Here is a 26,343-nt window from a genome sequence, read left to right on the forward strand (position 1 = left end):
GCAAGACAAAGGAGCTGATCATGGACTACAGGAAAAGGAGGGTTGAGCATGCCTCCATTCCTATCGGGGCTATAGTGGAGAAAGTTTCATGTTCCCTGGTGTCCACATCGCTAAGAACCTATAATGGTTCAAAAACACAGACATAGTCGTGAGGAGGACACGACAACGCCTATTCCCCTAAGGAGGCTGAAGAGATTTGTTATGGGGCCTCAGATCCTCAAAAAGTTCTACAGCTGCACCATCAAGAGCATCCTGGCTGGTTGCATCACAGCTTGGTATGGAAACTGCTTGGCATCTGAACGCAAGGCGCTACAGAGTGTAGAGCATACGGCCCAGTACATCACCGGGGCCGAGCTCCCTGCCACCCAGGACCTCTTCACCAGGAAGTGTCAGAGGAAGGCCCCAAAAACTGTCAAAGACTCCAGCCACCCAAGTCATAGCCTGTTCTCTCTGTATCATGGAAATATTTGCTCAATCATATTTCTCAGATACCGGAACTTGTGAATTCAAATAGACTTTATTACAAAGTAACCAGACGAGCTGGCCCATGGACCAACTGTCACCTTCTGACCTTAGTTCCTTTGTTTTGTCTTTTGTTTTAGTATGGTCAGGGTGTGAGTTGGGTGGGTTGTCTATGTTAGTTTTTCTATGATTTGCTATTTCCGTGTTTGGCCTGGTATGGTTCTCAATCAGAAGCAGCTGTCAATAGTTGTCCCTGATTGAGAACCATATTTAGAGAGCCTGTTTTCTATTGTGTTTTGTGGGTGGTTGTTTTCTGTTGTTTGTCTGCACCAGCCAGAACTGTTTTTCGGTCGTTCTCTTAGTTATTTTTGTTATTTCCGTGTTCATTTAATAAATATGGACACATACCACGCTGCACCTTGGTCCTCCTCTTATTCCACCACCAACGACCGTTACACCAACTGCCAGACTCAGTCCACTCCTTTTATACAGTTTCATGCTTATACAAGTTTCATAGTCCCTCCAGGTTATGCTAATAACCATATCTCCTTGACTTTACTCCACCATTGTTTCCAAATCTAAATGATTTCCTCTAGACAGGGTTTCCCCTCCCCTCTAGTTCCTTGGATCAATTATATTGGTGGCACGCCTATACATTATTTCCAGAAAATAATAAGTACAGATTACTATAGGCAATTATAAGATTGCTACCTGTGTAACGGATGTGAAACGGCAAACTAGTTAGCGGTGGTGCGCGCTAAATAGCGTTTCAATCGGTGAGATCACTTGCTCTGAGACCTTGAAGTATTGGTTCCCCTTGCTCTGCAAGGGCCGCGGCTTTTGTGGAGCGATGGGTAACGATGCTTCGTGGGTGACCGATGATGTGTGCAGAGAGTCCCTGGTCCGGGTATGGGCGAGGGGACAGTCTAAATTTATACTGTTACACATGCCATTATCGGACTATAATATTACTACGGGCCATTATAGAATTAAGTACAGATAACTATAGGACATTATAGAATTATACCAATAAGTACACTTAAATCCCAGGATTACACATAGTGCCTTTGCTTACTCCCTTTAGTGCTATTTAGCCTTTTAACAAGAAACACATTCTCTTAAGAGAAAACACCCTGCTATCTCACGACAAGCGGTACTGGAGGCTCCTTAATGACAGCTTATACCCCCAAGCCATAAGCCTGCTGAACAGTTAATCAAATGGCTACACAGACTATTTGCATTGACCCCCTTTTCTTATTGTTATCATTTTATCATTTTTTTGCACTGACTCTCTTGCACAGGATGTACTCACTGGACTCTAACCACACACCCACTCATACTACTCTGACACTCACACATGCTTAAACACACACCACACACACACATTCATATTCCTTCACACTTTACACACACTGCTGCTACTGTTTATTATCTATGCATAGTTACTTTACACCTACCTACATGTACATATTACATAAATTACCTCGACTACCCCGTACCCCAGCACATTGATTCGGTACCGGGACCGCTTGTATAATGTCTCTTTATTGTTATTTTTAATATGTTACTATGTTTCCTTTAGTTTATTTAGCACATTTTTCTTACTTACTTTGAAAAAAAAACCTGCATTGTTGGTTAAGGGCTCATAAGTAAGAGTTTCCATTTCACTCTAAGGTCTACACCTGCTGTATTTGGTGCATGTGACAATCTATTCACAGAGAAGTATCAGGACCGCCATCAGAGTCCCTGGGTTCGCGCCCAGGCTCTGTCGTAACCGGCCGCGACCGGGAGGTCCGTGGGGCGACGCACAATTGGCCTAGCGTCGCCCGGGTTAGGGAGGGCTTGGTCGGTAGGGGTGTCCTTGTCTCATCGCGCACCAGCGACTCCTGTGGCGGGCTGGGCGCAGTGTGCGCTAACCAAGGTGGCCAGGTGCACGGTGTTTCCTCCGGCGCATTGGTGCGGCTGGCTTCCGGGTTGGATGCGCGCTGTATTAAGAAGCAGTGCGGCTTGGTTGGGTTGTGTATCGGAGGACGCATGACTTTCAACCTTCGTCTCTCCCGAGCCCGTACGAGAGTTGTAGCGATGAGACAAGATAGTAGCTACTACAACAATTGGATACCACGAAATTGGGGAGAAAAAGGGGTCAAATTCACACACACACAAAAAAAAGAAGTATCAGGACCATAGACATGAATAAAGCATTTCAGTCTTTGGGTCTGAGAAAAGCCTCATAACAATGTTATGTATTATTTGACATACGAACACTGGTTATAATGACATAATTTGTGAGAAGTCAGTTGTGACAATGTATATTCAGTTTACATGAGTGTTATAACTGTCAATCAGTCAACCTGGGGCGGCAGGTAGCCTAGTGGTTAGCGTGTTGGGCCAAGGTAAAACTCTGTTGTTCTGCCCCTGAACAATGCAGTCATTGTAGGCTGTCATTGTAAATAAGAATTTGTTCTTAACTGACTTGCCTAGTTAAATAAAGTTTTTTTTTTTAAGATACAAAAAGACAAACATTTAACTAATCAGTCAGCCCTATCTGTCTTGACATTTCCCTTCCTTTCTCTCGCTCTCCCCCAAGATGTCCAAGTGCATTTGAAAGACAGACTTATTTAAAAGTGTATAAATGTTTCTTAGAATGGAAAAGGTAAGACAATGTACCGTGCCATTCATGAGAACGGTCTTTGGAACAGTATTTGTGCGTGCATTATCCCAAATAACCACCAGGGGTAGCTATCAGACAGCTATTTGCAAGGGAAATCGAAGTTGCTTCTCCACATATCCGGCGAAAAGTGAGAAAGATGGCTACAGAGAGATTCCAAATCTGTCGTCTTTGATTAATGATTGTCATTCTGGATGGAATATAGCGATAGTATCACCCCCTCAAAAATACATCGTGACGGAAAATAACCCCGTCACAGAGGTGGTCATAGTGGTACGAGCTTGAAAGTCTCTCGTTACAATCTAGTCCATAGCAAGCTAGCTAACGTTAGTTGTGCTGCTAGCCTAGCCACACCGGCCAGCTGTCCTTCAAATTCCTTGGTAAGTAGCAACTAGCTAGGGTAGCTAGTCCCACTAACTAGCTCGACAGCAAGTCACCTTTTTTTGGTACGCTAGCTACACGGATAGCATGACAATAGTGTGACATTACGATTCTACCGGAGTCTGACAGTTTGCTCAATGATGTATATCATTGTGAAAAACAGAAGTTTAGAAAATAAGTTCGCTAGTTACGATACAACAAAGGAAGACGTCAATATGCATGAAATGTCAAGGAGAGTGTAATGAGATGTACCTATGTTTGCAACTGCGTTGCTTTGACATGTCACTGTTTTTAGAACAACTAGCTAGCTATCCCAAAACATCTTCCCTTGTGTTTTTACTGCATAATTATTACTATTACCACCTGTGCGTCCAAAGACTTGTCTTAACAGCTGTCAAACTGGGTTGCTCAGTTGTAATGCAATCGACTGCAATCTAACCTATACACAGATCTTCTCACATCCGTCTATGTAGGCCTAATTACCTAAAACTAAATAATGTGTGTAACATTTCTCGTCATCTTGCATGCGTTTCTATAGATAGGGGTTTTTAAAACAGAAAATGGTGACTCCAGTCAACATCCAAAACCCCAGTAAGACGTGGGAGCTGAGCTTGTATGAGCTGCACAGGAGCCCACAGGTAATGAATCACGTTCCACATAGAAATACTTACAAATGCATCTAGGTGAGAAGTGATATAACAGCATTGTATTGCATTCACAAAAACAGTTCGGTCCTTTTTATAGTTTCTCAGTTAAAACATTGGTGTGAGGAACAGTGGAATCATTGATCTCACCTACTTGTGAAATGTCCATGGAAAGGAAGGATGCTTTTTTTGTGCACTTGAAACCAGGCCATGGCCAATCAGTTTAAAGCTGACCCTTGAAGGACATAGATGACCCATAGTTACCTGTATTGCCTGACACATTCCCCTCCCTGCCTGTAGGAGGCAATCATGGACAGCACAGAGATAGCAGTGTCCCCCAGGAGCCTCCACAGTGAGCTGATGTGCCCCATCTGTCTGGACATGCTGAAGAACACCATGACCACCAAGGAGTGCCTGCACCGCTTCTGCTCCGACTGCATCGTCACTGCACTCCGATCAGGGTGAGGGACACACACACAGCTGTGACGATTTGAGGATGACCCTTCATTCTCTCTACTCTGGAGTGTGCGCCAGTTTAAATCTGAAGAGAACCTCCATATTAAAAAGGTTATAAAATGAAAGCTTATCTTTAACTCTCTCTCATTCCTCTCCTCAGGAACAAGGAATGCCCCACGTGCCGAAAGAAGCTGGTGTCGAGACGCTCATTGCGCCGTGACTCCAACTTCGACGCCCTCATCTCAAAGATCTACCCCAGCCGGGACGAGTACGAGGCCCACCAGGACCGGGTGCTGGAGAGACTCAACCAACAGCACAATCGGATACTCAGCTTCAGCATCGAGGAGGGGCTACGCATGCAGGCACTTCACAGGTAGGATGAGGAGTAGGGTGTATAGGTTTCCCAGAGATCCCAGCGGAAAGATTCTTGGAATCAGGAGAGTTGTCAGACCTAGTATGTATACAAACGAACAGCACTGCACAAGTCAGGGAAAGTCCCTCCTTTGAGTATTGGAAGTGTAAAATGGCCTCTCGCACTCTGCTCACCCTTGATCCCCTAGAGCCCAGCGAGTGCGCAAACCGGCGCAGGAGTGTGACAACACAACCTTCAGTGGTGGCGAGGACAACGGGGACACACGGTCACACCTCTCCCACGATTCCGCTCCCTCCCATGTGCTCCCCCCCCCGAGCCAGACCCCCCCTGAGGCTGGGCACACCCGGAACCCCAAGCGGCCCAGAGAATCGGACGGGTCGGTCCCGGAGGCGGATGGGGGCAGCCCCGCGCCACCAGTCCGCCGCCACAAAGAGAGCCCCGGCTCTGAGATTGAGCTGGTGTTCCACCCACATCCCCTGCTGGTTAACACACAGGACTACAGCCAGACCAGGTGAGGGTTCTGTGGGGAGGTGTTGTTTCACTTCTCAAATGATGGAAATTTCAATTCGGAATGTATTCTTGAACGGTCTTTGGTTTTTATTGACACCCATTCCTCTCAGGTATGTGAAGACCACAGCCAATGCAACAGTGGACCACCTGTCTAAGTACCTGGCTCTGCGTATTGCTCTGGAGGACAGACAAAGAGACAGCCAATCAGATGCAGGGACAGAGAAGGAGGGGGGTGCTAAAGGAGGGGATGCAGCAGCAGAAGGGGCCAGCCTGAAGAATATCAGTGAGAAACAATACACCATCTACATTCCCACATCAGGGGGCCAGTTCTTTGTGAGTACACAAGCTTATCAGTCATCTTTTTTCAGGGTGGTGGGAGCTATTATCAGTTAATTTAAATGCACCCCTCATCTGTCCTTTTTATGTTATACTTTCATCCGCATCCATTGCTTTGACTTGTACCTCTGGCTCACGTTTCTTTTGTTCTCTACCTCAGACTCTCAACGGCTCCCTGACTCTGGAGCTGGTCAATGAGAAGTACTGGAAGGTCAGAAAGCCTCTGGAGCTCTACTATGCCCCCACCAAGGACCAACAGCCAAAGTCCCCACAGCCCAAAGAGGTGTGAGGAGCCCCCCCTCTTCAGCCTTTATCAATCCCTCTGACCATGTGTCAGAGACTAAGAGTTGTGTGCAGCTGCTTCGAAGGTAGTCATTGGGAACATTCCTTAAATTGCCAGGCTCAACATTGTTTTCCGTAGCTTCAAATCAAACGAGTGTAAAGTTTAGAATTCCTACAAAGCAGATCTGATTCATTGTTGTTAGAAGGGTTGACTTCGACTGGCACACACACCAGACAACATACGTAGTCCGGCCTTAAGTATTGATGCTTGGCATTGCACTAAAACGGTTGATACATTTCAGAACCGTGTGATTTTTCATTGTAAGATTAACCTTGAGACTTGGGATGACCAGAGGTCATGAAGGATGATTATGCAAGAATACTGCAATATAGCACCAAGACCTTTCTATATGGAAATTTAATGTCAAGTAGTAACTGTATCCTTAACTTACGACCATAGGGCTAGTTAAATAACTTTCACGTTATCAAGACTTACCTGATTGATGCACTTTGTTCTTCTGGCATGGGTTGTCTTTGTACAATTAAAGCAATATCCCACTTAGCACTTTTACTCAGTTTATATATTGCAATCACTCTTGATGTTTCAGCCTTAAGATAAAGTCAGCACAATGATTGCATTGGTATGAAATTGGTACTGTGGTGTCACAGGATTGAGTCAATGAAACTTGGTTGCATGTTGAGGGTGAACAGTGTAGCACGCTTTTCTACATGCAACCTGTAATTTTAATAGTAACTGAACTTGAGCTCCTCCTAGGACTCATGACACATTCTTCAAAATCATACCACAATGTATATGAACAGGTATAGTACACTTTAAAGTTTACCCTGGTTTCTCCCCAATTGAGGTATCCAATTGTTTTTAGTAGCTACCATCTTGTCTCAATGCTACAACTCCCGTACGGGCTCGGGAGAGACAAAGGTTGAAAGTCATGCGTCCTCCGATACACAACCCAACCTAGCCGCACTGCTTCTTAACACAGTGCGCATCAAACCCTGAAGCCAGTCGCACCAATGTGTCAGAGGAAACACCATGCACCTGGCAACCTTGGTTAGCACGCACTGCGCCCGGCCCGCCACAGGAGTCCCCTCCCTAACCCGGATGCTAGGCCAATTGTGCGTCGCCCCACGGACCTCCCGGTCACGGCCGGTTACGACAGAGCCTGGGCGCGAACCCAGTCTCTGGTGGCACAGCTGGCGCTGTACACACCCTTTCAAATCCTGGAATTGGTCTGTTTACAGTCCTCGTTCAGTCCCCTCTTAAGAGATCCATTCAGACTTGGGCACAACATTGCGGGACATTTAGAGGCATGTCAATTTATCTGACATGGTAAAATAAGGAGTCACAAATTCCTTTCATGAAATTACCAAAACCTTTTCCTAAAGAATGCAGCCCGGGTGAGTGAAATCTCTGGCCAATAAGTTACAACTACCTACATGGGAGCAAAGAAAGCCTAAAGTGCTGCTGAACTTGAGGCCCTGATCTGAGTAGACTACGCAACAACCGCACCAAAACAACTCAGTATGAAGAGATGAGCAAACAATCAAATATGAACTGTGCATTTATTGACACATGGGGAGCAGGGAGACTTTACTTCTTCTTGGACACACCAACAGTGCGACCACGACGACCGGTGGTCTTCGTGTGCTGGCCACGCACACGCAGACTGAAATAGGGGCAGGAAAAAGTCATTAAATGTATCCAGAATGTCAACATGTAAGACAAATCCCATCCTAATGGAATTTAGTAGTCGTCATAGGACAAAATTTGATCACACTGACAGCAGATGTTGACAAATATGCTGACCATTATATCATTATTGGTATGCTTACAATCAAGGAACTTGTGCTACAGAGTTACTGCAATTGACTACAAAATAAGTTGCTTAAATGTCTCCTTGATACACCTCAGCACTACAGAGATCAAGCTAAGCATAGTTTAGGATCAGCTTTTACATAGAACATATTCAAAGCCTATTCTCTAGTGAAAGTGCTTTAGTCCAGTATGCACAAAATTTCAGGAAACTACTGTCCAAATACTGGAATTGAACTCTGCCAACAAACTCGTTTTCATGTGCCTTCAAAACAACCCAGAACTAAGCAGTATGCATCTGGAGCATTGGGATTTGCCCATAAAATATTTAGTCATTAAAATACAGAAAACAGCCATGCAATATAGCTGGACATCAGAAAAGCACTTACCCCCAGAAGTGCCTGAGTCCACGGTGAGCCCTTATCTTCTTCAGCCTCTCAAGATCCTCTCTCAGCTTGTTGTCCAGACCGTTAGCAAGGACCTATAAACATAAAGACCATTGTAAGGTTCGATTATTGGGAGAGAATTGTACATTTAGCTTTCAGAAATATGACTTAATTTGTATTAACTGCGCCACGAAGACAAATGGTTACTTTAACTAGCCAATATCAATGCGACGGCAACACAAGCTCAAGTAGTTTACTTCAAATTTTGGAAAGAAGTCAGACGTCTCAAGTCTGCTGCAGTTACGTACCTGGCTGTACTTGCCATCCTTTACGTCCTTCTGTCTGTTGAGAAACCAGTCAGGGATTTTGTATTGGCGAGGATTCTGCATAATTGTCACCACCCTCTCAACCTGGGGACAAATACATACACTCAGATGTAATGCAGGCAGAGTTCACAGATGACTGGGCCACACCACAATAACGCATTGAGTGACGCAAGGAGATCCATGAAAGGAGTGTAAGGCCAGGATTCAAATCCAACACACTGATTTATTTGAATTCCGGCCTCAGCCTGAGTTTACAGGCAGTTAAATTCTGACCTTTGTTTGCTAACCGATCTTTTGACCAATCAGGTCAGCTCTGAAAAATATCTGATGTGATTGTTCAAAAGACCAACAAAAAAAATGATCAAGGTTGGGCTTCCGGTCTAAACACAGCCTATGATGCCATCCAGCTTTCATGTTTAGGTAAATGATATGTCCACAACTGCCCCAAACAGTCCTCTCACCTCATCATCAGTAAGTTCTCCAGCCCTCTTGCTGAGGTCGATATCAGCCTTCCTCAGGACAACATGGGCATATCGCCTGCCAACACCCTGTGAAGGAAATATACATGAACCTTTACTGTAGGTCTTAGTCCCACATTAGCCAACTGTGTAGTCATCTCTACATAGCCCTGAGAAAGTAATTCTTAACAAGCATAGCTACCTTGATGGCTGTGATGGCGAAGGCAATCTTCCTCCTACCATCAATGTTCGTGTTGAGAACACGAAGAATGTGCTGGAACTTCTCAGGAATGACCAGAGACTGCAGAGAAAAGACAAAACAGGGTCAATAGCGATTCACTTAGCTATGTAACGTTAGCTACATCGTTGCCTCATGAGGCCTGGCAGTGGCCTTTCTTGCCAGCCAGCAAACAGTGTGACTGTACTAACAATTTGTATTTCCACAACTAAGGCCGTGAATTAACACCTAGTTTCAAAATCTTGAGTTCAAATATCAGTCGCCACCTGGTTAGCTTGCTACGGTAGTGACGAGGACTGACGTTAACTCGGTAGCATTAGACAACGTTAGCAGCTATGAGACCAGCTTACCATGGACGGTTAAAAACAGTATAGCTTATAATAACAACCACCAGCCCAAAGTATGTGAAACGGAGGTTTACAATAACCTATTAAGAAAACACATAAAGCCTATATTGACAAAAGCTGTACTTCCCTGCAGCGTAGTGTCGGCGCGAAATAGGTATTTCAGCATAGGGAGTTAGCTGAACATTTGCGTCAATCTATGCAACTTCAATATGATAAATAAAAGATAAAAGTTCTCAAACACAATGATAGCAATAGTATCATAGTCGTCCTATTTTCAGAATGCCCCTAACAGTGACGATGAATGCAGATATTGACAATAATTTTGGTAACCCAATTCGGCACTTACCATCTTGGAAGCAGGTTCCGTTCAAAGAGGAAATTCCGAGACTCTCGCGATGGCTTTTGCCTTCGTTTCGCGAGTTCCCTGAGGAAGTGATTACGTCGGAATAACTTGTTCGTCTAGGAACATGAACCGACATTAAATAGTTTTTTAAACAATATACAAATGAATACAATATAAATTACATTTAAAACAGTCTATATTTGTATAGTAATTGTGTTCGACATATACATACATTTATTTTAAACAGATTTCAAAATGATATTTTCTAATCGTTTTTACTCAGGTATCCCGGGGACATTAGGAAATAGCACACTACGTCTGTGTCTATTTTTAAATTATTTTTAGGCTATGGTGGAGGGAGCAGTGACTATAGCTGTGTTCGATGTAAACATAGCTGGCAACTCGACGGCGAATGTCATGTCATATTTACAAGATGAGGTGACGTTCGATAATGTTTCTGGAATAGCAGATATATTTATGATAACTTGAATGTTCTGACTTCTGTTGCTCTCTGTGTTCTGCTCTCTGTGTTCTTTACATCGACAACACCAGTTTAATTTCACGTTAGTTAGCCAGCTAGCTTGATCTTCCTACATCCTGGCCATCTGATCTGTCTAGCTATGGAATCTAGCTACCGTTATCCATCTCTAATCAGCTATATTTCAGATGATTTAGATTAACTTTAGTATTTGTTGTCGTTTTGCCTTATTGTTGTGTTTGTATCAGATGCAAGGCTAGCTAGCCAGAGTCACTGATTGCTTGTTAGCAAGTTAAAAGCTCTGGTCGATTGCGTTGTTCCTGCACCACAACTAGCATGGTCCCTGCTAAGGTGACTCACACCTCAGAAGTCCCCTCTGGCCCCAAATCAGAGTAGGTCAGAGCCCGATACTTTTTTGGGGCCAGGCCTCAGAGGTGGGAACATAAAAAGCACCTGTCTAAAACCTGCAATGGAAAAGGCCTATTTAATTCTTTACTCCCATGAATGGAGTCAGTTAGCTAACTAATTGAATTGTTATATCTTCTTTTACATAGTACACCAAAGCCATGTTGACTTACTGTCATTCTGCAACAGATGCAGCCTGACACAGATGCCATGGCCCCTCTCACCCTGGGGGACTTGGACTTGACCACAGACGAGTTCATCTTGGATGAAGTGGATAGTAAGTCCTTCAGCAATATTGTCTTTTGAATGAAGTATTGGTCCTATCATAAGGTCAAATTGGTTCATAACCAAATAGTAATTTAGCTAATTAGTTCAGTGTTTTGGATAAATGTAAGAACCAACCTTTATGGGGATTAAACTAGCTACCCCCCCCCCCCCCCTCCCCCCCCAGTTCACACACAAGCTAATCTGGAAGATGACTTGGTGAAGGAGGCACTGAAAACGGTAAGACCATGATACCATGGCTGCACTATGCATGTCCCTAAACATCGACACATTTACAGTTTCAATTTTATTTCCTGTTAGTTTTCATTTTATATATTGTATATAAGGCTACATTCCTGCAACTGATGGCTTCCTTTCATCTGAATCTCTGTTTCTTTCAGGGTGTTGACCTCAGGCATTACTCTAAACAGGTGGAAGGTGAACTCCAACGAATTGAACAAGCTTCCATCAAAGACTGTATCCATTCATGTATTAATGTTTTGAATGGTTGTGTGAAAGAATTAGTGCATTATTTATGGTAATTCCTGATAGCTTCAGTAGTTCAACCTGATAGGTAATCCTTGACCAAGCTTGTGTCAGATATCAAGGAAAGCCAGAACATTGCCTCTCTGCACAACCAGATCACAGCCTGTGACTCCATACTGGAGGTGAGTGGATGATGCCCTCAATCAAAAGTATCAAGTGGCTTCATAAGTCCATTCTAAATGGATCCTCATTTTTGCATGTGCAGGGTCTGAAAGAATGCTTTTACAATTTCTATGTAAAAATATACAATGAAGCCAATGATAAATCTCTTTCCTCCCCTCTCTCTCGCCCCCCCTCACTCTATCCTCCCCTCTCTCTTTCTTCAGCGAATGGAGGGCATGCTGAGTGGCTTCCAGAGTGACCTCTCGTCCATCAGCAGTGAGATCCAGACTCTGCAGCAGCAGTCGGTCAGCATGAGCGTGCGGCTGAAGAACAGGCAGGCCGTACACAGCCACCTCAGCCAACTGGTGGATGAGCTGGTGGTGCCCGGAGCTATGATCCAGTAAGGGCGTGTGTGTTTGTGTTGTATGCAGATTTGTAATCTGATAGAAAGAGGTTAGGGAGCACATGTCATATTGATTTCTGTTATGAGAAATGTACTTACCTGATCCAAGATGGCGTAGCAGTCGGACGTCTTGTCGTGTCCCTTGTATACATCGTATATATCGTTTAAAAAAACAAAAAAACATTTAAACATATTTTTCTTCGCATATCTTTTAAAACATTTTGCTAAACCTCAACTTCTAAATACTCTCCTGCAACCCGCCTCACCCAATGTTGCTATTTTTTCTGAAGTATTTATATTTACTTCGGATCCGGATCCCCTCAACTGAAGCTAGCCAGTTAACTACCAGCTATCAGTCAGCAAACCATTGCTAGCGGGCTTCAGCTAACCGGTCATCAGCTAACCTTTAGCTCGGAAAGCTCTCGCCAGTTCGAACAACGCGACTCTATCCAGAGCATAACGGACCTATTATTATTTTTTATCCCCGGATTCCCACCGCAAACGGAACATTTTCAGCTGGATCTTCACAACTAGCTAACTAGCTAACCGCAACGCTGGATGATTACTCCTGGATAGCGTTTCCACCCACTTAGCTTGAAGCTAGCCCGGCCAGAGCTCCTGTGCTACCACCGAAGCATACTCCTGGGCTACAATATCCGGACCCACGACCGGCCTATCGATGTCACCGCATGAAGAGGCATAAACAGACTCAACCCATCGCGACGCCCCCCCAAAGGCTAACTTTCTAGCCCTTGCTATCTCCTTGCTTGCATATTCGGCCTGCTAACTGCTAGCTTGTTTAGCCCCGGTCCGCTAACTGCTAGCTTGTTTAGCCCCGGTCCGCTAACTGCTACCTTGTTTAGCCCCGGTCCGCTAACTGCTACCTTGTTTAGCCCCGGTCCGCTAACTGCTACCTTGTTTATCCCCGGTCCGCTAACTGCTACCTTGTGTAGCCCCGGTCCGCTAACTGCTACCTTGTTTAGCCCCGGTCCGCTAACTGCTACCTTGTTTAGCCCCGGTCCGCTAACTGCTACCTTGTTTAGCCCCGGTCCGCTAACTGCTACCTTGTTTAGCCCCGGCCCGCTAACTGCTACCTTGTTTAGCCCCGGCCTACTAACTGTTAGCTTGTTAGCACAGGCCTGCTAACCGTCTGAATCGCCGCGTCCCAAACACTCACTGGACCCATATTTACTTTCAATCTCTTTTCGATTTTTAATTTGTTTATACCTTCCGGTAACCTGCCTCACCCAATGTGATACGGAATCGCTATTATTTGTAATTTTTAGAACACACTCAAGAACCTCCAGAAGCTAACCAGCTAACTAGCTACAAGCTATTTAGTCATTGTTAGCCACTGCTAGCGGCTTTTACCTTCTGCCCAGCCAGCCAGTTTTTAACCTGGATAATACTCGCCAGTCCAGCTTCCCTGCCCCATCCACCGCTGCCCCCTGGACACTGATCACTTGGCTACATAGCTGATGCATGCTGGACTGTCCATTACTCACGGTACTCCATTCTGCTTGTTTATGTTTTATCTGTCGGCCCCAGCCGCACTCAGGCTCTGTGTGTAGTTAATCCGACCCTCCCTGCCTAGTCAACGCCATTTTACCTGCTGTTGTTGTGCTAGCTGATTAGCTGTTGTTGTCTCACCTACTGTTTTAGCTACTGTTTTAGCTAGCTCTCCCAATTCAACACCTGTGATTACTGTATGCCTCGCTGTATGTCTCTCTCAAATGTCAATATGCCTTGTATACTGTTGCTCAGGTTAGTTATAATTGTTTTAGTTTACAATGGAGCCCCTAGTTCCACTCTTCATACCCCTGATACCTCCTTTGTCCCACCTCCCACACATGCGGTGACCTCACCCATTACAACCAGCATGTCCAGTGATACAATCTCTCTCATCATCACCCAGTGCCTGGGCTTACCTCCGCTGTACCCGCACCCCACCATACCCCTGTCTGCGCATTATGCCCTGAATATATTCTACCATGCCCAGAAATCTGCTCCTTTTATTCTCTGTCCCCAACGCTCTAGGCGACCAGTTTTGATAGCCTTTAGCCGCACCCTCATTCTACTCCTCCTCTGTTCCGCGGGTGATGTGGAGGTAAACCCAGGCCCTGCATGTCCCCAGGCACCCTCATTTGTTGACTTCTGTGATCGAAAAAGCCTTGGTTTCATGCATGTCAACATCAGAAGCCTCCTCCCTAAGTTTGTTTTACTCACTGCTTTAGCACACTCTGCTAACCCTGATGTCCTTGCCGTGTCTGAATCCTGGCTCAGGAAGGCCACCAAAAATTCTGAGATTTCCATACCCAACTATAACATTTTCCGTCAAGATAGAACTGCCAAAGGGGGAGGAGTTAGCCTGCAAAGTAATGTCATACTTTCCAGGTCCATACCCAAACAGTTCGAACTACTAATTTTGAAAATTACTCTCTCCAGAAATAAGTCTCTCACTGTTGCCGCCTGCTACCGACCCCCCTCAGCTCCCAGCTGTGCCCTGGACACCATTTGTGAATTGATCGCCCCCCATCTAGCTTCAGAGTTTGTTCTGTTAGGTGACCTAAACTGGGATATGCTTAACACCCCGGCAGTCCTACAATCTAAGCTAGATGCCCTCAATCTCACACAAATCATCAAGGAACCCACCAGGTACAACCCTAAATCTGTAAACAAGGGCACCCTCATAGACGTCATCCTGACCAACTGGCCCTGCAAATACACCTTCGCTGTCTTCAACCAGGATCTCAGCGATCACTGCCTCATTGCTTGTATCCGCTACGGAGCCGCAGTCAAACGACCACCCCTCATCACTGTCAAACGCTCCCTAAAACACTTCTGTGAGCAGGCCTTTCTAATCGACCTGGCCCGGGTATCCTGGAAGGACATTGACCTCATCCCGTCAGTTGAGGATGCCTGGTCATTCTTTAAAAGTAACTTCCTCACCATTTTAGATAAGCATGCTCCGTTCAAAAAATGCAGAACTAAGAACAGATATAGCCCTTGGTTCACTCCAGACCTGACTGCCCTCGACCAGCACAAAAACATCCTGTGGCGGACTGCAATAGCATCGAATAGTCCCCGCGATATGCAACTGTTCAGGGAAGTCAGGAACCAATACACGCAGTCAGTCAGGAAAGCAAAGGCCAGCTTCTTCAGGCAGAAATTTGCATCCTGTAGCTCCAACTCCAAAAAGTTATGGGACACTGTGAAGTCCATGGAGAACAAGAGCACCTCCTCCCAGCTGCCCACTGCACTGAGGCTAGGTAACACGGTCACCACCGATAAATCCATGATTATCGAAAACTTCAACAAGCATTTCTCAACATCTGGCCATGCCTTCCGCCTGGCTACTCCAACCTCGGCCAACAGCTCCGCCCCCCCCGCAGCTACTCGCCCAAGCCTCTCCAGGTTCTCCTTTACCCAAATCCAGATAGCAGATGTTCTGAAAGAGCTGCAAAACCTGGACCCGTACAAATCAGCTGGGCTTGACAATCTGGACCCTCTATTTCTGTAACTATCCGCCGCCATTGTCGCAACCCCTATTACCAGCCTGTTCAACCTCTCTTTCATATCGTCTGAGATCCCCAAGGATTGGAAAGCTGCCGCAGTCATCCCCCTCTTCAAAGGGGGAGACACCCTGGACCAAACTGTTACAGACCTATATCCATCCTGCCCTGCCTATCTAAGGTCTTCGAAAGCCAAGTCAACAAACAGTTCACTGACCATCTCGAATCCCACCGTACCTTCTCCGCTGTGCAATCTGGTTTCCGAGCCGGTCACGGGTGCACCTCAGCCACGCTCAAGGTACTAAACGATATCATAACCGCCATCGATAAAAGACAGTACTGTGCAGGCGTCTTCATCGACCTTGCCAAGGCTTTCGACTCTGTCAATCACCATATTCTTATCGGCAGACTCAGACCTCGGTTTTTCGGATGACTGCCTTGCCTGGTTCACCAATTACTTTGCAGACAGAGTTCAGTGTGTCAAATCGGAGGGCATGCTGTCCGGTCCTCTGGCAGTCTCTATGGGGGTGCCACAGGGTTCAATCCTCGGGCCGACTCTTTTCTCTGTGTATATCAATGATGTTGCTCTTGCTGCGGGCGATTCCCTGATCCACCTCTACGCAGACGACACCATTCTATATACTTCCGGCCCGTCCTTGGACACTGTGCTATCTAACCTCCAAACGAGCTTCAATGCCATACAGCACTCCTTCCGTGGCCTCCAACTGCTCTTAAACGCTAGTAAAAACAAATGCATGCTTTTCAACCGTTCGCTGCCTGCACCCGCACGCCTGACCAGCATCACCACCCTGGATGGTTCCGACCTTGAATATGTGGACATCTATAAGTACCTAGGTGTCTGGCTAGACTGTAAACTCTCCTTCCAGACTCATATCAAACATCTCCAATCGACAATCAAATCAAGAGTCGGCTTTCTATTCCTCGTGAGTGAAGCCTCCTTCACTCACGCCGCCAAACTTACCCTAGTAAAACTGACTATCCTACCGATCCTCGACTTCGGCGATGTCATCTACAAAATAGCTTCCAACACTCTACTCAGCAAACTGGATGCAGTTTATCACAGTGCCATCCGTTTTGTCACTAAAGCACCTTATACCACCCACCACTGCGACTTGTATGCTCTAGTCGGCTGGCCCTCGCTACATATTCGTCGCCAGACCCACTGGCTCCAGGTCATCTACAAGTCCATGCTAGGTAAAGCTCCGCCTTATCTCAGTTCACTGGTCATGATGGCAACACCCATCCGTAGCACGCGCTCCAGCAGGTGTATCTCACTGATCATCCCTAAAGCCAACACCTCATTTGGCCGCCTTTCGTTCCAGTTCTCTGCTGCCTGTGACTGGAACGAATTGCAAAAATCGCTGAAGTTGGAGACTTTTATCTCCCTCACCAACTTCAAACATCTGCTATCTGAGCAGCTAACCGATCGCTGCAGCTGTACATAGTCTATCGGTAAATAGCCCACCCATTTTTACCTACCTCATCCCCATACTGTTTTTATTTATTTACTTTTCTGCTCTTTTGCACACCAATATCTCTACCTGTACATGACCATCTGATCATTTATCACTCCAGTGTTAATCTGCAAAATTGTAATTATTCGCCTACCTCCTCATGCCTTTTGCACACAATGTATATAGACTCCCCTTTTTTTTCTACTGTGTTATTGACTTGTTAATTGTTTACTCCATGTGTAACTCTGTGTTGTCTGTTCACACTGCTATGCTTTATCTTGGCCAGGTCGCAGTTGCAAATGAGAACTTGTTCTCAACTAGCCTACCTGGTTAAATAAAGGTGAAAAAAATATATATATACTTTAAAAAAAACTTGACAGAGTCTCTATGATGTTGTAAGTGGTCCTATGGGGAAGCATGTATTCTAATAATTGTTCCCGACATTCTGTCCGCCTGCAGGGTAATCGTGGATAGCCCGGTTACGGAGCAGGAGTTCCTTGAGCAGCTCCATGAGCTCAACAACAAGATCAATTTTGCCAAAGAGCTCAGCTTCAGGGAGACTTTGGCCTGCTCTGACATCCAGGACATCGTGGACCACCTCAAAATCAAGGTGAAGATACACGGAGGAAGAGAGAGAGAGAATGGGATAGGAGAAGGAGAAATAAGTGAGGAATAATCGTGTGGAAGGTAATTGAGCAAAGGTATTGTGTATAAAATGGTCTTATTTTGTTCCACAGGCTGTCACAAAGATCAGAGAATTTATCCTGCAGAAGATTTATTCCTTCAGAAAGCCCATAACCAACTATCAAATCCCCCAGAACACTTAAGTACAGGTAATAATATAGGCATATAACGGGCTGATTCCTTGTTTCAAAACCATCCACATGTTTGGATACTGTAAAACAGACTAAAAAGCACCACCACAATCATGTATCTACAAAAATCAAACTTTTTTTCTTCGTACTTTAGGTTTTTCTATCAGTTCCTCTTGGCAAATGAAAGGACAGTAGCTAAGGAGATCAGGGATGTGTACGTGGACACCATGAGTAAGATCTATTACAGCTACTTCAAGTCCTACAGCGGCAGGCTGCTCAAAGTACAGGTGAGTGAATGACAAGGTGCTAAATCAAAACAAATGTTATTGGTCGTGCCTACCTATTTTGCAGATGTTATTGCAGGTGCAGCGAAATGCTTATGTTTCTAACTCCAACAGTGCAGCAATTCCTAACAATACACACAAATCCCCCCAAATAAAATAAAAGATATTAAGAAATGTCAGAATGAGCAATGTCAAAGTCTGAAGGAGAAAAGGAGGCTACATTTTGAAGTAAAAAAAGACGTCTCTTGGTTTATAGGCTCAATATAACTTAATTCAGGTTGTTACTTTAAATTGTTCTGGAAAAGAATCCTGTTTCAAAGTGTCACTATAACATACAGTAGGGGCTATGTTGTGTTTGATGGTACAACAATTTCAACGGTGTTTGATTATCAAATCAGTGAATAGCAGATAATATTTAATACTGTTTTCGTAATATCTTTTTTTGTCTCTTTCTGTTGACAAGTATGAGGAGGTGGCAGACAAAGATGACCTGATGGGAGTGGAAGACACGGCCAAGAAATGTTTCTCATCCAAGCCCTCCCTGAAGAGCAGGAACACCATCTTCACCCTGGGCCAGCGGGGGGCCGTGCTGAGCCCTGCCGAGCTGGAGGGGCCCATCCTTATCCCCCACACTGCCCAGAGAGGGGACTGCAGGGTGAGGCCACTGGCAGTGTTGTACAACCTAAATCAGACCACCCAAGCTATACCATATACTAACGCACAAGTGTAACAGACATTTTGAATTAAATTACCCTACCTTATTATAAGACGTTAGGTACTACTTTGAAATCTATTTGAACATGCAGAGTGTACGGTTGTGAGGCAAGACACCAAGCCAACTGTAAACGTGTAGATATCGTTAAGCTGTACTGCTCCAATACACCAGTGCTTCTCTCACTACCTCCTTGTCACCACACTCATCTCAGAGGAATGTACAGAGGCAGTTATAATATTAACATTCATGTAGATTATCAAGTCACCCAACCAACCTTCTTCCTCCTCTCTCAGTATCCCTATGAGACGCTGTTCCGCAGTCAGCACTACGCCCTCTTGGACAATGGCTGTCGAGAGTTCCTCTTCCTGTCTGACTTCTTCATGGTGGCTGGAAACTCTGCGCTGGACCTCTTCAACAGCGTCATGGGAAAGACACTCAGCTTGTTCCTGGTACGATAATACTTCTCATACATTGCTGTAAAAAAAAAAAATGGTAGAGGCATAACCGAGCAGGTAACAGTGGAGTCCTTCTTTTTGGAAAATGATGGTCTCTAATTATGATATGCCTCTTTCTCTATCATGCCTATACCCACCTCTCTCCCTCCCTCCTTTCCTTCCATCCTCCCTCCCTCCTTTCCCCTGCATCGCTGTGTTTCTGTGTATCCACATCATCCTGCGTTTCAGAGCCATCACAACCAAGAGGGCCATCCCAGCCCTGGACAAGTCAGTAACAATCTCTGTGCAAATACTCCATGACACTCCATACATTTTTAACTCTGAGCATAATGCTATATATGACATATCCTATTTCCTGCAGTATGCTATACACTCACCGGCAAGTTTATTAAGTACACCACACAATTCACGAAAATGGATCGCTCCTACAGACAGTGAGTCATGTGGCTTGCTATATAATGCAGGCAGACAGGCATTGAGTCATTCAGTTACTGTTTGATTGAGTGTTAGAATGGGCAAAACGAGTGACCTAAGCGACTTTGAGCGGGGTGTGATTGTCGGTGCCAGGCGCACCGGTTCCAGTATCTCAGAAACGGCCGCCCTAATGGGCTTCTCACGCACAACAGTGTCTATCTAGGGTTTACCGAGAATGGTGCGACAAACAAAAAACATCCAGTCAGCGGCAGCCCTGTGGGTGAAAACATGTCGTTGATGAGAGGTCGAAGGAGAATGGCAAGAATCGTGCAAGCTAACAGGCGGGCCACAAACAGACAAATAACGGCACAGTACAACGTTGGTGTGCAGAACGGCATCTCAGAACTTACAACTCGTCGGTCCTTTTCACGGATAAGCTATTGCAGCGGATGACAACACCACTCCTATCAGCTACAAAACAACAAGAAGAAGCGGCTCTAGTGGGCACACAATCAACAACACTAAACAATTTGAGGAGTAGAAAAACATTTCCTGGTCCAACGAATCCCAGTTCCTGTTGCGTCATGCTGATTGCAGTCACGATTTCGCTAAGGAGCATGGGTCTATGGACCCATCTTGCCTGATACAGGCTGGTGGTGTACTGGTGTGGGGAATGTTTTCCTGGCACACATTAAGTCCCTTGTTACCAATTGAGCAACGAATGTTTCCAACACCTTGTAGAATCCAGGCTGTTCTGGAGGCAAATGGGGGTCCAACCCGGTACTGTCTGTTGAGTGTATATTCTATATGTAAAGGGAGTCCGTTGATTGTTAAAACCTATGATACAGTAGTCTTTTTACTGTATGTTCTGTGAAATAGAATGTTTGATGCCTGACAGACATACTAATGTAATTTGTTTAATGAAAATCAAATATTCATGTCAATGTATTTGGTACAGATTTGTTAAAAGAAAACAACCTCACTAGGGTAGGGGGCACTATTTTCACCTCCGGATGAAAAGCGTGCCCAAAGTAAACTGCCTGTTACTCAGGCCCACAAGCTAGGATATGCATATAATTGGTAGATTTGGATAGAAACCACTATAATGTTCCCAAAACTGTGAAAATAATGTCTGAGTATAATAGAACTGATATGGCAGGTGAAAAATTAAGAAAAATCCATCCAGGAAGTGGGATTTTTTAAATGTGTTTTTTAAAATGTTATCCATTGACTGCCTATACAGTATCCAATGATTTAGGACTCAGATTGCACTTTCTATGGCTTCCGCTAGATGTCAACAGTCTTTAGAAATGGTTTCAGGCTTGTATTCTGAAAAATGAGGGAGTAAGACCACTGAGTGAGCTGTTTCTGTGTGCGACCGAGAAAGCGCCTTTCTTGTTTTTCTTTTATATTGTCGAAGCTATTGTCCGGTTGAAATATAATTGATTATTATGACTAAAAACAACCAGAGGATTGATTATAAACATCGTTTGACATGTTTCTAAGAACTTTACTGATACTTTTTGGATTTTTCATCTGCCTGTTGTGACTGCCTTTGAGCCAATGGATTACTGAACAAAACATGCCAACAACACGGAGGTTTTTGGATATAAAGAGGGACTTTATTGAACAAAATGAACATTTATTGTGTAACTGGGTGTCTTGTGAGTGCAACCATATGAAGATGATCAAAGGTAAGTGATTACTTTTATCGCTATTTCTGACTTTTGTTACTCCTCTACTTGGCTGGTAACTGTTTAATGTTTTGTGTGCTGGGCGCTGTCCTCAGATAATCGCATGGTATGCTTACGCCGTAAAGCCTTTTTGAAATCTGACACAACGGTTGGATTAACAAGAAGGTTATCTTTAAGCCGATGTATAACACTTGTATGTTTTATGAATTTTTATTATGAGTATTTCTGTTTTTTCACCGGATGTTGGCCAGGTGGGACGGTAGTGTCCCACATACCCTAGAGAGGTTAAAAGAAAACACATCTTAACTCAGAATCGATCCTTGATGCACATTTTCATAGGTCTATTATGTATTTGTTTCTCCATGAGGTACCAGGTACTGGGAGGCGGTGCTGGAGCTGCTGTGGCCCAGGTTTGAGCTCATCCTGGAGATGAACATTCAGAGCATCCGCAACACGGACCCCCAGAAACTGGGCGTGTTGAACACCAGACCATACTATGTATGAACACAGACACATTTTTGACGTATTTCATGTATCAGTGTCCAATAATACCAGACAGTTGTTGACACCAGTTGTGTTCATGTTTCAGATCACACGTAGATACGCAGAGTTCTCTTCTGCCATCGTTAGCATTAACCAGACATTCACCAGCGAGCGAACCCACACCCTCCTTGGCCAACTGCAGGTACACAACTAAACAACAATAAAAACAGTAAAATAGTATAAATAGTGGGGATCCTACAATTAGCATGAACATTTGAAATAGTGGTTTGTGTGATTGATATAGCTACCACTGGTATTTTCAGGTTGAAGTGGAGAACTTTGTCCTGAAGATGGCTGTAGAGTTCCCTTCACGCAGGGACCAGCTCATCTTCCTCATCAAAAACTACAACATGATGCTCAATGTCCTCATGGTGAGAATAACCAGTGTAAAACATAAACATGAACGATTAACGTATTACCCACCTGAAATGACTCCTTTGTTCAGTTATTTACATTTAAGTCATTTAGTAGACGCTCTTATCCAAAGCGACTTACAGGAGCAATTATGGTTAAGTGCTGTCAAGAGATGTTTCACCTAGTCGGCTCTGGGATTCGAACCAGGTACATTTTGGTTACTGGCCCAACGCTGTTAACCGCTAGGCTAAGTCTTCTGTATATACAGAATTAGAAGATGTCATGCTGTTTTCCTCTCTATGTCATAGGAGAGGGCAGCCGATGACAGTAAAGAGGTTGAGGGCTTCCAGCAGCTCCTCCAGGCCAGAAGCCAGGTAAAAATGCACAGGGATTCTGGGAAATGTATTTTTGTCATGTGTGCCAGATTCACAGATAATCAGGGTTTACTCAAATGAAACATTCCCGTCTTTCTTTTTCCTTTCATCAGGAGTTTATTGAGGAGATTCTGTCCTCCCCCTCTGGTGGCATGATAGCGTTTGTGAAGGCGAGCGAGGCATTGATAGAGAAAGGCCAGCTGGATAGACTGAAGAATGATGAAGGTGAGTAGGGAGAAAATATTCAGACCTTTTGATCATTTAATTGTTTTCAGAATGTGCCCTTGTCTTTTTCACTGTAACCTTCTTTCTCCTACTTTCTTCCTGTCCTGACTTGTTCTTTATTTACAGCTACTTGTTTGGACCGTTTGTTTCTACTCTCCTGTGACATCTCTCGTTGTTTGACATTTTACCCTAACGATTTTCTTGCATTTCTCCCACACATTTTCACACCCTTCTTCCCCTCTCTTCTTGCATCCGCTCTCACCTACCTCCCATCCCTAAACTCATATTGTTCTCTTTCCCCCCCCCCTCTACCCTTTCTCAAACCCTCTTTTTCTTTCTTCTCTTTCAGCCCAAATCACCCAGCTAATCAGGGGGTTTTCCAGCACATGGAAACAGTCTGTGGAAGCTCTGAGTCAGGATGTCATGAGATCCTTCACCAACTTCAAGAACTGCACTGGTATCATTCAGGTACTGCCTTCCCCTATGCTTTTCTAACAGATGCATTTCATCTAAACAATGAATATTAATGTACAGTATGTAGTTAGAGTATACAGAAGTTTTGCCTCAAGGGGTGCTCTTGAGCCAAAAGGGGTCCCTTAAATTGACATACATATTTTTCATTTTAAGATGTATCAACTATGAGCCATGGGCTGTTATGAGTTCATTTTTCCTTCTGAAGCTTTTCAATCAACTTGAGATTTTCTACTCCTATCCTCCAGGGGGCACTCACCCAGCTCATCCAGTACTACCATGGCTTCCACAAGGTGCTGTCCCAGCCCACCTTCCGCAGCTTGGCCGTGCGCTCGGAGCTCATTAACCTGCACCACCTCATGGTCGAGGTCAAGAAACACAAGCCCAACTTCTAACTGGACACTTCCAAGGGTAGAGACTGGGGATGTGATGGATTAAATGAAGATGCTCAAAATCAGACATGGCCTGATTGGAAACAAGTAGAAGAGTATATCCCTTTGCTTGTGACATCGCTCCACTGATTAAGGACTGTGTATTGCACGTGGGATCCTGTCGTTTGTGATTTGACATTGTATCAATGTCAATAGGTAAGGTCTTGTGTGAAAGTGCTACTTTTTTTTTCATGGGTGCTGGGTTCTTTGCTTTCAGGGAGGGGATAGGGGGATGAAGAGACAGAAATGGGATATGGGAAGGTTCAGTGGTTATATGGATTGACAGGAGAGATCACAGAAATCAAAGGCTGTAAGAAGAAATATAGTAGATGGTCTATTCCAGACAGGGCTGCACAACTCAGGCCCTCAAGTTGGTGCTGGTATTCATTTCTCCCTAGCACATAACTGATCAATTACTTTCCAGGGTAAAATCCAGGTAGAATCCAGTCTTTGGATTTACAGTCACACCCACAGTCTTATGAGTGTGAGAGGGAGGAGCAAGAGGTAGAGGTATCATTGAAGTTCAGTGTGAAAAGGAAAAGAGTGGTATCTCCCAGGCCCTTGTTCTGTGTTCTCATACATGTACACTGAACAAAAATATAAACGCTACATGTAAAGTGTTGGTCCCAAGTTTCATGAGCTGAAATAAAAAATTCTATTAATTTACCATACGCACAAAAAGCTTTTTTCTCAAATGTTGTGCTCAAATTTACTTGCATCCCTGTTAGTGAGCATTTCTCCTTTGCCAAGAAGCTGAATAAACAGCATGATCCTTACACAGGTGTGTGCACCTTGTGATGGGACAATCAAAGGCTGCACTAAAATGTGCAGTTGTCACAACACAATGCCATAGATGTCTCAAGTTTTGCAGGAGCGTGCAATGGGCATACTGACTGTAGGAATATCCACCAGAGCTGTTGCCAGAGAATGTAATGTTAATTTCTCTAACATAAGCCGCCTCAAAAGTTGTTTGAGAATTTGGCAGAACGTCCAACGAGCCTCAACTGCAGACCGCTTGTATGACGTTGTGTGGGTGAGCAGTTTGCTGTTGTCAGCTTTGTGAACAGAGTGCCCCATGGTGGCAGTGGGGTTATAGTATGGGCAGGTATTAGCTATGGACAACGAACACAATTGCATTTTATCGATGGCAATTTGAATGCACAGAGATACCGTGATGAGATCCTGAGGTCTACTGTCATGCCAGTGGACCTCAGCATCCTCACCAGACATGTCACCCATTGAGCATGTTTTGGATGCTCTGGATTGATGTATACGACAGCTTGTTCCAGTTCCCGCCAATATCCAGCAACTTCGCACAGCCATTGAAGAGGAGTGGGACAACATTCCACAGGCCACAATCAACAGCCTGATTAACTATGCGAAGGAGATAAGCGCAGCATGAGGCAAATGGTGGTCACACCAGATACTGACTGGTTTTCTAATCCATGCCCCTACCATTTTTTTAAAAGGTATCTGTGACCAACAGATGCATGTACAGTGCCTTGCGAAAGTATTCGGCCCCCTTGAACTTTGCGACCTTTTGCCACATTTCAGGCTTCAAACATAAAGATATAAAACTGTATTTTTTTGTGAAGAATCAACAACAAGTGGGACACAATCATGAAGTGGAACGACATTTATTGGATATTTCAAACTTTTTTAACAAATCAAAAACTGAAAAATTGGGCGTGCAAAATTATTCAGCCCCCTTAAGTTAATACTTTGTAGCGCCACTTTTTGCTGCGATTACAGCTGTAAGTCGCTTGGGGTATGTCTCTGTCAGTTTTGCACATCGAGAGACTGAATTTTTTTCCCATTCCCCCTTGCAAAACAGCTCGAGCTCAGTGAGGTTGGATGGAGAGCATTTGTGAACAGCAGTTTTCAGTTCTTTCCACAGATTCTCGATTGGATTCAGGTCTGGACTTTGACTTGGCCATTCTAACACCTGGATAGGTTTATTTTTGAACCATTCCATTGTAGATTTTGCTTTATGTTTTGGATCATTGTCTTGTTGGAAGACAAATCTCCGTCCCAGTCTCAGGTCTTTTGCAGACTCCATCAGGTTTTCTTCCAGAATGGTCCTGTATTTGGCTCCATCCATCTTCCCATCAATTTTAACCATCTTAACTGTCCCTGCTGAAGAAAAGCAGGCCCAAACCATGATGCTGCCACCACCATGTTTGACAGTGGGGATGGTGTGTTCAGGGTGATGAGCTGTGTTGCTTTTACGCCAAACATAACGTTTTGCATTGTTGCCAAAAAGTTCAATTTTTGTTTCATCTGACCAGAGCACCTTCTTCCACATGTTTGGTGTGTCTCCCAGGTGGCTTGTGGCAAACTTT

General features: G+C 44.6%; 2 protein-coding genes and 1 pseudogene across 3 annotated transcripts; 2 read left to right on the forward strand and 1 right to left on the reverse strand.

Moving 5' to 3' along the window:
- Nucleotides 1-3,198: 3,198 nt before the first annotated feature.
- Nucleotides 3,199-6,674, forward strand: LOC109903596 (E3 ubiquitin-protein ligase RING2-A). 2 transcript variants are annotated; one of them, XM_020500395.2, is made up of 7 exons: nucleotides 3,199-3,510; nucleotides 4,050-4,149; nucleotides 4,456-4,616; nucleotides 4,772-4,984; nucleotides 5,172-5,495; nucleotides 5,605-5,827; nucleotides 5,991-6,674. In XM_020500395.2, the coding sequence occupies exons 2-7, from the start codon at nucleotides 4,072-4,074 to the stop codon at nucleotides 6,117-6,119; spliced, it is 1,128 nt and encodes a 375-aa protein (XP_020355984.1). In that variant the 5' UTR covers nucleotides 3,199-3,510; nucleotides 4,050-4,071; the 3' UTR covers nucleotides 6,120-6,674. The 2 variants fall into 2 exon arrangements, with proteins under 2 accessions (XP_020355984.1, XP_020355983.1); XM_020500394.2 differs by having other exon boundaries at nucleotides 3,224-3,510; nucleotides 5,163-5,495.
- Nucleotides 6,675-7,674: 1,000 nt separating this feature from the next.
- On the reverse strand, nucleotides 7,675-10,171 carry LOC109903595 (40S ribosomal protein S18). The gene is made up of 6 exons (XM_020500393.2): nucleotides 10,045-10,171; nucleotides 9,316-9,414; nucleotides 9,117-9,203; nucleotides 8,638-8,739; nucleotides 8,333-8,424; nucleotides 7,675-7,797 (listed from the first exon to the last, which is right to left on the reverse strand). Exons 1-6 carry the CDS (start codon nucleotides 10,045-10,047, stop codon nucleotides 7,722-7,724), a joined length of 459 nt encoding a protein of 152 aa, XP_020355982.1. The 5' UTR covers nucleotides 10,048-10,171; the 3' UTR covers nucleotides 7,675-7,721.
- Nucleotides 10,172-10,213: 42 nt separating this feature from the next.
- Nucleotides 10,214-24,668, forward strand: LOC109903594 (vacuolar protein sorting-associated protein 52 homolog; annotated as a pseudogene).
- Nucleotides 24,669-26,343: the final 1,675 nt, after the last annotated feature.

Source organism: Oncorhynchus kisutch, linkage group LG14, assembly GCF_002021735.2.
Source record: "Oncorhynchus kisutch isolate 150728-3 linkage group LG14, Okis_V2, whole genome shotgun sequence".
In the NCBI taxonomy this organism is placed as follows: Eukaryota; Metazoa; Chordata; class Actinopteri; order Salmoniformes; family Salmonidae; genus Oncorhynchus; species Oncorhynchus kisutch.